This window comes from Schistocerca gregaria, chromosome 3 (genome assembly GCF_023897955.1).
Source record: "Schistocerca gregaria isolate iqSchGreg1 chromosome 3, iqSchGreg1.2, whole genome shotgun sequence".
In the NCBI taxonomy this organism is placed as follows: Eukaryota; Metazoa; Arthropoda; class Insecta; order Orthoptera; family Acrididae; genus Schistocerca; species Schistocerca gregaria.
The window spans coordinates 307,323,806-307,336,318 of record NC_064922.1 but is presented as its reverse complement, the minus strand read 5'-3'; the positions used below and the strand labels follow the sequence as shown (position 1 = coordinate 307,336,318).

Sequence of the window (12,513 nt, the reverse complement as noted above, 5' to 3'; positions counted from 1 at the left end):
CTTTCAGAAATGACTTCCTGGCATTTTAATCTATACTCGATGTTAACAAACTTCTCTTCTTCAGAAACGCTTTCCTTGCCATTGCCAGTCTGCACTTTATATCCTGTCTACTTCGACCATCATCAGTTATTTTGCTCCCCAAATAGCAAAACTCCTTTACTACTTTAAGTGTCTCACTTCCTAATCTAATTCCCTCAGCATCACCCGACTTAATTCGACTACATTCCATTATCCTCGTTTTGCTTTTGTTGATGTTCACCTTATATACTCCTCTCAAGACACTGTCCATTCCATTCAACTGCTCTTCCAAGTCCTCTGCTGTCTCTGACAGAATTGCGATGTCATCGGCAAACGTCAAAGTTTTTATTTCTTCTCCATGGACTTTAATACCTACTCCGAATTTTTCTTTTGTTTCCTTCACTGCTTGCTCAATATACAGATTGAATAACATTGGGGATAGACTACAGCCCTGTCTCACTCCCATCCCAACGACTGCTTCCCATTCATGTCCCTTGACTCTTATAACTGCCATCTGGTTTCTGTACAAATTGTAAATCGCCTTTCGCTCCCCGTATTTTACCCTTGCCACCTTCAGAATTTGAAAGAGAGTATTCCAGTCAACATTGTCAAAAGCTTTCTCTAAGTCTACAAATGCTAGAAACGTAGGCTTGCCCTTCCTTAATCTAACTTCTAAGATAAGTTGTAGGGTCAGTATTGCCTCACGTGTTCCAACATTTCTACGGAATCCAAACTGATCTTCCCCGAGGTCGGCTTCTACTAGTTTTTCCATTCGTCTGTAAAGAACTCGCGTTAGTATTTTGCAGCTGTGACTTATTAAACTGATAGTTCGGTAATATTCACATCTGTCAACACCTGCTTTCTTTGGAATTGGAATTATTATATTCTTCTTGAAGTCTGAGGGTATTTCGCCTGTCTCATACATCTTGCTCACCACATGGTAGAATTTTGTCAGGACTGGCTCTCCCAAGGACATCAGTAGTTCCAATGGAATGTTGTCTACTCCAGGGGCCTTGTTTCGACTCAGGTCTTTCAGTGCTCTGTCAAACTCTTCACGCAGTATCGTATCTCCCATTTCATCTTCATCTACATCCTCTTCAATTTCCATAATATTGTCCTTAAGTACATCGCCCTTGTATAGACCCTCTATATACTCCTTCCACCTTTCTGCTTTCCCTTCTTTGGTTAGAACTGGGTTTCCATCTGAGCTCTTAATATTGATACAAGTGGTCCTCTTTTCTCCAAAGGTCTCTTTAATTTTCCTGTAAGCAGTATCTATCTTACCCCTAATGAGATAAGCCTCTTCATCCTTACATTTGCCCTCTAGCCATCCCTGCTTAGCCATTTTGCACTTCCTGTCAATGTCATTTTTGAGACGTTTGTATTCCTTTTTGCCTGCTTCATTTTCTGCATTTTTATATTTTCTCCTTTCATCGTCTTTTTACCTACTTGATCCCCTACTGCCTTCACTACTTCATCCATCAAAGCTACCCATTCTTCTTCTATTGTATTTCTTTTCCCCATTCCTGTCAATTGCTCCCTTATGCTCTCCTTGAAACTCCGTACAACCTCTGGTTCTTTTAGTTTATCCAGGTCCCATCTCCTTAAATTCCCACCTTTTTGCAGTTTCTTCAGTTTTAATCTACAGGTCATAACCAACAGATTGTGGTCAGAGTCCACATCTGCCCCTGGAAATGTCTTACAATTTAAAACCTGGTTCCTAAATCTCTGTCGTACCATTATATAATCTATCTGAAACCTGTCAGTATCTCCAGGCTTCTTCCATGTATACAGCCTTCTTTTATTATTCTTGAACCAAGTGTTACCTATGATTAAGTTGTGCTCTGTGCAAAATTCTACCAGGCGGCTTCCTCTTTCATTTCTTTGCCCCAGTCCATATTCACCTACTACGTTTCCTTCTCTCCCTTTTCCTACTACTGAATTCCAGTCACCCATGACTATTAAATTTTCATCACCCTTCACTATCTGAATAATTTCTTTTATCTCATCATACATTTCATCAATTGCTTCATCATCTGCAGAGCTAGTTGGCATATAAACTTGTACTCCTGTAGTAGGCGTGGCCTTCGTATCTATCTTGGCCACAATAATGCGTTCACTATGTTGTTTGTAGTAGCTTACCCGCATTCCTATTTTCCTATTGATTATTAAACCTACTCCTGTATTACCCCTATTTGATTTTGTGTTTATAACCCTGTTGTCACCTGACCAGAAGTGTTGTTCCTCCTGCCACCGAACTTCACTAATTCCCACTATATCTAACTTTAACCTATCCATTTTCCTTTTTAACTTTCTAACCTACCTACCCGATTAAGGGATCTGACATTCCACACTCCGACCCATAGAACGCCAGTTTTCTTTCTCCTGATAACGACATCCTCTTGAGTAGTCCCCGCCCGAGATCTGAATGGGGGAATATTTTACCTCTGGAATATTTTACGCAAGAGGATGCCATCATCATTTAATCATACAGTAAAGCTGCATGCCCTAGGGAAAAATTATGGCTGTAGTTTCCCCTTGCTTTCAGCCGTTTGCAGTACCAGCACACCAAGGCTGTTTTGGTTATTGTTACAAGGCCAGATCAGTCAATCATCCAGACTGTTGCCCCTGCAACTACTGAAAAGGCTGCTGCCCCTCTTCAGGAACCACACATTTTTGTGGCCTCTCAACAGATACCCCTCCGTTGTGGTTGCACCTACAGTACGGCTATCTGTATCGCTGAGGCACGCAAGCCCCCCAAGCAACGGCAAGGTCCATGGTTCATGGATGGGGGATACTAGAAATAAAAATATGTTTACAAGGATTTAAAGTCACTTACTTTGGTTGAGATAGATGTCCACTAGTCAACAATAAACATTTTCAGTGACATTCCAGCAGCCATAAAAGTTTAACTAATACTTACTTAAGTTCAGTTTGAGATAAATCTAAAGGATTTATTGGTGGCCAACTCCTCCAACTCAACTGATGAATTTCTTAGAAGAACTGACAGCTTTATTTGTGATCTGTGGAAAGTACATTAGTATATCTGTTCACATTTTGTAAATATTTGTTTTGTTTTCTTGTTTTTGACATGTTCCACATCCCAGAGGATCTCCTCGCTATGGGTCAACTGGAACTAAAATACATCTAATCTAATCTAAACAAATGTGATTCTAACTAACGCTTTAAGTATTTTATTGGAGAAACTGAAAGGCCCCTTGATCACTGTCTATTGCAAAGTCATCTTTTCACCTATTTTTTTTATCTGTATCCTTGACATCTTCCTTCATCAACTACCTAATACTTTTATTAGACTTAAGATCATTAAAATTGACACATTCCTGTGAATGCACAATATATCATACAGTCTAGTAAATCCCAAGTAGCTACAACACATATCAGTAACAAACAGAGAAAATGCAACTGTCAATAAACCACAGTGTATTTGGCGATTTAAGGTGGGTAGGGAGAATACAGAATCAATCCAGCAGACTTGACCTTGGATAGTGAGTTTAAAAATTCTCGTATTGTCTTATAGACCATACCTCATAAGTTAAGGGTTAATTGCATGTTTCATTTCTCTTCCCACTATCATTACTTCCCACCCTGTCATTATCATCATTGTACTGAAGCTGGTAACACACTTACCAACATACCATATTTGACTTCCTACTCTCTTAGCTGCCTCTGTCCTTACCTTTGTCAGTTCTCATCTTCACTACAAGTGGACCTCTCTGATCCTGAGTTCTGAGTGACCTATCCTTTATTTTTAACCTTTTCAATCTGTCCCTCTCTCCTCTTCAAGAAATTAACTAATAGTTATGATAACTAAGTTACTGTGATCAACATTACTTTTATATATGTCTATCTGATGTATTAAATGTTTCTTCTCCTTAAGGTAAGTACTGGCAATTCTGTCTCATATTTATTTAATATTAATATTTTGCATATTATAATTGTCTTCATTTTGTTGTAAATACGTTTCAGAGATTATTTGACTTATAAACCAAGTGTATGGCTGCAGATAAGTATGATGTAACTCTCATTTCCAGATGAGTCTAGTATGCTTCCGACTTATTAAATTGAATGTTGAAGTAGAGCTAACAGAAGATGAGATGACAGAGCTCCTGTTAGCTTATATCAACAGTACAGGAGAACTCCATATGGTTCCTGCACATATACATGATTGCTTCTCAATACGATTTTGTGTAGTCTATGAGCACGCAACAGAGGAGATGATACGTGAGTGTTTATTTCAACTTTAGTGTGAACACAAAGTTTTCTCTTCACTTTTAATAATTCAGTTATGATATAATAATTTATTATTCTTTTGTTACTAATTTTAAATATGTTTAAAGACACACATACACACACACAGACACAGACAGACAGACAGAGAGAGAGACAGAGAGAGAGAGAGGGAGAGAACCAAACATTGTGAAATCTACCACTGAATAACAATAATATGAAATAGGATAGATTGCTACTTACCACACAGAGCAGGCGCTGCGGAGCAGAGAGGTAGAGTTAAAGCTACTAATTGATGATTAGGATGCACAAAACTACCAAATCATGTGAATTCTGAATACTATATTTCATCTGCTGTTCCAGATTGTCCCAGAGATTTTCTATGAGATTAAGATGGCTGTGGTAGGGTGGTTGAGTGTTTGTCAAGACAGAACCTATGTGTGCAGCCCTATGAGCATATGGCTTATGTCATATAGGAAGATAAGGTGTACACAATAATAATAGTAATAATAATGATAATAATTTTATTGTCATTCGGCCATTGCAGCAATAGATAACATCATATACATACTAAAATACAATTAATAATTTGAAAGAAACAAAAGGTTTGTTGTTAACATTATAGTATTATATTACAGTTGATAAATTCTCTTATATCATAGAATGAGTGGAGGACTAGCCAGTCACGAATTGTTTGTTTGAATAATTGTTCAGGTAATTCTTGAACAGATTGAGAAAGATTATTAAATAATTTGTACACAGCACATTCACCAGTAAGATGTAGAAAAAAGGACAGCACTTGATCACCAAAAATGTTGATTTATCTCCATCTGAATGAGTGGGCCCAAGCCATGGTATGAAAAGCATTAAGACACCACTTCCAGCCTCAACTATACCCTATATACCATGCAGATTATGTGTGCAATTGGGCCATTAGTGCCTCTGACACATTGCAGCATTTGAAAAGAGGTGAAATTGTAACTCATGAGACCATACTTTATTCCTCCAGTCAGCTACTTTCCAATTTTGTGTTGTTTTCAAATTCAGTTACCTTCATTAAATCTGCCTGGACTCTAGCCGAGACTCTAACCTATCTCAGATTTTACTTTAGCAAAAACTGTGATCTATCTTTTGTGATTTCATGTGTACCAGTTTTTGTCACAAATTGACAACAAATTAAAGGAAAAGATGGTTTTTCCATGAATTTAAGTAATTTAAAGTACTCTTTTTTCTTATCTTCTTCTGGTTGTTAAGTTAGTATTCATTCTTATTGTAAGCACATTATTTTTTATTGGAATGATCCTGCTTGCTAAATTATAATTCCAAGGTTTAGCTTGTATCCATATAAAAATTTACCTTTTTTCAGTTTCAACATTTTGTTGACAGGGAACCAGCAGCTTTCTTAAATTTCTTAAAGCTTTTATTAACAATTCTGTCAACAGTTGTAGTATTTATATTAGGTCATTAGTTTCAAACCTCACATGTTCATTTACAAACCTGGTCTACTGAGGCTGCACTGACAGTCCCTGATCTCAATAGTAAACATCAGAGTGACAATACATTCTTCATAAAATGTTTTCAGAATGAATGTCACAATCCACATGTGCCTCTCTGCATGTTGAGAACAAGCTGGAGGTCAACATAGGCAACAGCATCAGGAGTTTCCTCCATATTGAAAATTTCAGGAACATTATGGAAAAATCTTAATTAGTGACCTAATCAATTAATGAACTATATCACCTTGTACATAAAATTCAGATCTACAAATGTGTTATAACAAAGGTGGGAACCTAACAAGCACTGAGACTAAATCTGCAATGGAAAATCCAGCTATTTCAGAAAAGGAATGTTAATTATCTCATAAATTACTTCCATTCACAGAATTGAAATACATTACTTGAGGGTTGCCTTTCCAATGTGGGCAACTAGTGGTGTCACTGTGTCCATAAATATACATTAGCTCACAAGGTTTTTCTTGCTATGTAATGAGGAGGATTTTGAATTAGTTATAACTTTTAATTAACTGATTTTCCAGTGCAGCATTAGCTGTAGGATTAGCTGGTTGTTGCAGATTATGTTAAAATAAAATATACTACTGAATTGTATATCTCAAGCAACAGGTTTTCATTATAGTATGTCTTTTTCTACATTGCTGAATTAATTTCGTTTTCTCCATGTAGCAAACATGTTAATTTCAGTGTTTTCCAGTTACAGGATCCATTGAAGTGTGGCATTAAAATATTACATCATTACTTATACAGGATACATAAAATTCAACATAGCACACAATATCAGTTTTGTATCATCATTATCATACTACTGTCTGTGTTAAATGCTAGAGATTTTGTCTCAATATTGCAACATTTCACACCTTCAACATCAGCAAGACCTCATAATAGCAGCAATAGTGGAAGTAGTAGTTTTATGCATCCATAGGTTACTTTTACAAGGATAGTGGGCATTTTGTGGTATTACAATAACATAAGAATGGAAAATCCAGGATGGCATAATGACAATATTATATAAAGAATAGACTGCTGCTCATCATACAGCAGACAAGTTGAATCACAGATAGGCGTAATAAAAAGACTGTCAAACAAGCTAGCTTTTGGCCAATAAGACCTTCTTCTGGATTAGAACAAATACACATGCACACTCATGCTAATGCAACTCAAGCATATGTGACCACTGTGTCCCACTGCTGAGGCCAGACTGTGAGCAGCTGTGCATGATAGGAGAAGAAGTCTGGGTGGTGAGGGTAAGGAGGAGACGTAAGCAGGGAGAGGCAGGCACAGCAGGGTAGGGGAGGGGGACAGTAAGGCAATGAGGAGGGGGAAGCAGAACACGAGAGAAGTAAAAAGACTGTGGGTGCACTTGTGGAATAGAGGGCTGTGTGGTGCTGGATTAAGAAGATGGAAAGCGATATATGGTAAAGGACCATGATTAATGAAGATTGAGGTGAGGAGGGTTCCCAGAATGTAGGATATATTGCAGGAAGAGTTCCCATCAGTGCAATTCATAAAAGCTGTTGTAGGTAGGGAGGATCCAGATGGCACAGGCTGTGAAGTAGGTATTAAAATGATGAAGTGTTGGGCAGTGTGCTCAGCAGCTGGGTGGTCCAGCTGTTTCTTGGCCACAGTTTTTCAGTGGCCATTCATGTGGAAAGATGGCTTGTCAGTTGTCATGGCCACATAGAATGCAGTGCAGTGGTTGCACCTTAGCTTGTAAATCATATGACTGCTTTCAAAGGTAGCCCTGCCTCTGATGGGATAGGTGATGCTTGTGACTGTCCTGGGAGAATGGGGGAGGATGTACGCAACAGGACTTGCACTTAGGTCTGTTACTGAGATACAAACCATGAGGCAATGGGTTGGGAGCATGAGTTGTGAAGGGATAGATGAGGATATTGTGTAGATTTGGTGGATAGTGGTATACCACTGTGTGAGGAGTGGAGAGGATAGTGGGTAGGACATTTCTCATTTCAGAGCATGACAAGAGGCAGTAGAAATCCTGGCAGAGAATGTGATTCAGTTAAACCTGTCCTGGCTGTTACTGAGATTTCCAGAAAGCATTTGACACGGTGACCCACTGCAGACTGTTAATGAAGGTACAAGCATGTGGAATATGTTCACAGATATGTGAGTGGCTCAAAGACTTCTCAAGTAATACAACCCAGTATGTTGTCCTTGATGGCAGGTGTTCGTTGGAGACAAGGGTATTGTCAGGAATGTGGAAGAGTGAAGGACTGTTGTTGATTGCTATATACTTAAATTATTTGGTGGACAGGGTGGGAGGAAATCTGTGGTTGTTTGCTGATGATGCTCTGGTGTATGGTAAGGTGTTGAAGTTCAGTGACTGTAGGAAGATACAAGATGTCTTAGACAAAATTTGTAGATGGGTTATGAATGACAGCTATCTCTAAATGTTGGAAAAATGGCAGTTAATGCGGATGAGTAGTAAGAACAAACCTGTAATGTTTGGATACAGTGTTACTTGTGTCCTGCTTGATACAGTCAAGTCATTAAAATATCTTGGTGTAGTGTTGAAAAGTGATATTAAATGGAACAAGCTTGTGAGAACTGTGGTAGTGAAGGCAAATGGTTGACTTTGGTTTATTGGCAGAATTTTAGGAAAGAGTAGTCCACCTATAAAGGAGACCATGTATAGGATGCTGGTGCAGCCTACTCTTGGAGTACTGCTTGAGTGTTTGGGATCTATACCAGGTTGAACTGAAGGGAGCTATCAAACCAATTTAGAGGGTGGCTGATAGATTTGTCACTGTTAGGTTCAAACAATATGTAAGTGTTACTGAGATGATCTGGGAACTCAAATGGGAATCCCTGGAGGGAAGGTGACTTTCCTTTCAAGAAACACCATTGAGAAAATTTAGAGAATCAGCATTTGAAGCTGACTGCTGAAATACTTTACTGCTGCCAACATACATTGAATTTATGGACCAGGAAGATAAGATGCAATTAATTAGGGCTCAGACAGAGGGATATAAGCAGTTAGTTTTTGCTCACTCTATTTACAAGTGGAGCGGGAAAGGAAATGCGCTAGTAATGGTACAGGGTGCCCTCCACCCATGCACTGTGTGGTGGCTTGCAGAGTATCTACGTAGATGTATATGAGGGGAATGCTCCTGTTGGCTGGATGGTTCCTGCAACCCTCCTGGCCTCAGCCTGCATTAATCATTGTCCTTCACCCACCTATACCATTCTCTGTTTCCACTCCAGCACTACACAGCTTCTATTCCACCACTGCACCCACAGTCTTTTCACTTCTCTCTTTTTCTGCTGCCCCCTCCTCTACCCACTGTATAACCTCTGGACTCCACCTAGCAGTCCTACACTCTTGCTGCCTTGTCCCAATATGCTCCCACAAGCACCACTTTACCATCCCCCATCCCTACCATGCTATCCCTCCTCTTCCTCCTCCTCCTTACCCCCAACACCCAGATTGCTTCTACCATCATGTGTGCCTACTTGCAGTTTGACCTCGGCAGTCAGAGCCAATGGTCATGTGTGTATGAGTTGGAGTTGCATGAGTGTGCATGTGTATCTTGTCTAATTCAGAAGAAGGACGTTTTGGCCAAAAGCTAACTTGTTTGACAGTCTTTTTTCTTTGGCTGTCTGTGACTCAACATCTTCATTATATAGTGAGTAGCAATCATCCTTTTCATAATATTGTCAGAAATAACATAATTCACACATACAGTAATACTATACCTGGAAAATTCAAATACATACACCTTCAATTTCAGCAAGACCTACTAGATCTCTACAATTAAAATTCATAAACTGTTACCATAATCATCACAGTAAACCTTTTTATAACTTCTGCTTTAGTGCTACATTTGACTTCACAACTATGGGAAAACCTTCTCTTCTAAATAATGTTAACTTCTGCTTGATTCAAGCTCGATTAATATTCATAAAATACTTTGCAATTATTGTAACAAGGTTACTCAAGATTCAATGTTTGTGGAGACACTAATATTGATTTTATGTCAGATAATAGTGACTACGTCCACATCCATAGCTGAGTGGGCAGTATACACTGATCAGCCAGAACATTATGACCACCGACTGTTGATATAAACACATCAAGATGATAGTAACATCACCTGACAAGAAATGATTGCTAGCCAGACATATGCATGGCATGTATAATATCAGTGAGTGTGCTGCCCATGTGTAGAATGGGGATGGCACATGATCTATCTGAGCTTGATGGAGGGCAGATTTTGATGGCATGTAGGCTCGGCAAGAACATTTCAGGTGTTCGAGCAGTTCTATGGTGAGTATCTTCAACATGTGGTGAAACCATGATGAAACCATGTCCAGATGGCGTGGGGTTGGGCAGCCACCCCTCATTAAAGATGTCAGATGTCATAGGCTGGATAGACTACTAGAACAGGCAAAGCACCAAACCGTGGTGGAACTAGTATCTGAAGTTAATGCTGGACAGATTAGAAGTGTGTCAGAACACACAGTGCACTGAACATTCCTAACAAAGGACCTCCACAGCTGACATAGGCAACTGCGACAGAAATGAGCACGTGACATCTGCACTGGACATTTGTGCAGTGGCAGAGCATTGCATGGTAGCATGAATCCTTATACCTTCTTCATTATGCCAATGAGAGAGCAAAAATCCATTGTCTTCCAGGGGAACAGCTCCTTCACACCTGTACTGCTGGGTGGTGACAAGCTGGTGGCAGCTCCATTGTATTCTAGGGAACATTCGCATGGCAGTTCATGGGCTCAGTGGAGCTCATGCAAGGCACCATGATGGCCAAGGTGTATCATACACTGGTTGCAGAACATGCAAACCCCATCGTGACGATCATGTTTTCTAATGGCAGCTGCATTTTTCAAAAAGAACAGAATGTCCTCCCCTGTGCCAACCAGCACAGAATCTGAAAACAGTGATCATGGGAGACCCAACTCACACTTTTCTCACATGACATACTGAAAGCTTTGTATCAAAGCATTCAGATAGATGCAATATTTCTTGACCTCTGAAAAGCATTTGAAAGTGCTATACCTACACTTGTTGCACAAAGTAAGACCATATGAAGTATCAAGTGAAATCTGTGGCTGGACTGGAGATTTTTTGGTAGGGAGGACACAGCAATTTATGTTGAATGGAGAGTCACTGACAGATGTAAATGTAACTTTGAGTGTGCACTACAGACATTTTGCAGATGATGTAGTTGCCTATTATGAGGTAATGTCTGAAAGAAGCTGTGTAAATATTAAGTCAGATCTTGATGAGATTTCAAAGTGGTACAGAGATTGTCAACTAGTTTTCAACATTCAGAAATGTAAAACTGTGCACTTCACAAAACAAAAAGACATAGCATCATACGACTATAATGTCAATGAACCACAGTTGGGATTAGATGACTCATTTGAATACCTAGATGTAACTCCCCCATGGACCACGGACCTTGCCATTGGTGGGGAGGCTTGCATGCCTCAACAATACAGATAGCTGTACCATAGGTGCAACCACAAAGGAGGGGTATCTGTTGAGAGGCCAGACAAATGTGTTGTTCCTGAAGAGGAGCAGCAGCCTTTTCAGTAGTTGCAGGGGCAACAGTCTGGATGATTGAATGATCTGGCCTTGTAACAATAACCAAAATGGCCTTGCTGTGCTGGTACTGCGAAAGGCTGAAAGCAAGGGGAAACTACAACCGTAATTTTTCCCGAGGGCACGCAGCTTTACTGTATGGCGTCCTCTTGGGTAAAATGTTCCAGAGGTAAAATAGTCCCCCATTTGGATCTCTGGGCAGGGACTACTCAAGAGGACATTGTTATCAGGAGAAAGAAAACTGGCGTTCTACGGATCGGAGCGTGGGATGTCAGATCCCTTAATCGGGCAGGTAGGTTAGAAAATTTAAAAAGGGAAATGGATAGGTTGAAGTTAGATATAGTGGGAATTAGTGAAGTTCAGTGGCAGGAGGAACAAGACTTTTGGTCAGGTGAATACAGGGTTATAAATAGAAAATCAAATAGGGGTAATGCAAGAGTTGGTTGAATAATGAATAAAAAAAATAGGAGTACGGGTAAGATACTAAAAACAGCATAGTGAACATATTATTGTGCCCAAGATAGACATGAAGCCCACGCCTACTACAGGAGTACAAGTTTATATGCCAACTAGCTCTGCAGATGATGAAGCAATTGATGAAATGTATGATGAGATAAAAGAAATTATTCAGGTAGTGAAGGGAGACGAAAATAATTTAATAGTCATGGGTGACTGGAATTCAAGAGTAGGAAAATGGAGAGAAGAAAACATAGTTGGTGAATATGGAATGGGGCTAAGAAATGAGAGAGGAAGCCGTCTGTTAGAATTTTTCACAGAGCATAATTTAATCATGCCAACACTTGGTTCAAGTATCATAAAAGAAGGTTGTATACATGGAAGAATCCTGGAGATACTAAAAGGTATCAGATAGATTATATAATGGTAAGACAGAGATTTAGGAACCAGGTTTTAAATTGTCAAACATTTCCAGTGGCAGATGTGAACTCTGACCACAATCTATTGGTTATGAACTGTAGAATAAAACTGAAGAAACTGCAAAAAGATGGGAATTTAAGAAGACGGGACCTGGATAAACTGAAAGAACCAGAGGTTGCACAGAGTTTCAGGGCGAGCATAAGGGAACAGTTGACAGGAATGGGGGAGAGAAATACAGTAGAAGAAGAAAGGGTAGCTTTAAGGAATGAAATA

The 12,513-nt window shown here is 39.5% G+C and overlaps 1 protein-coding gene across 2 annotated transcripts in view; it reads left to right on the top strand.

Annotated features, from left to right (window-relative positions):
- Positions 1 to 12,513, top strand: part of LOC126354115 (tyrosine decarboxylase-like) — a 193,229-nt gene that overhangs the window by 172,056 nt on the left and 8,660 nt on the right. For both annotated transcript variants that reach the window (XM_050003508.1, XM_050003509.1), the window contains exon 8: positions 4,071 to 4,260. In XM_050003508.1, the coding sequence (XP_049859465.1) occupies positions 4,071 to 4,260 (190 nt within the window). The remainder of the gene's footprint in view (positions 1 to 4,070; positions 4,261 to 12,513) is intronic.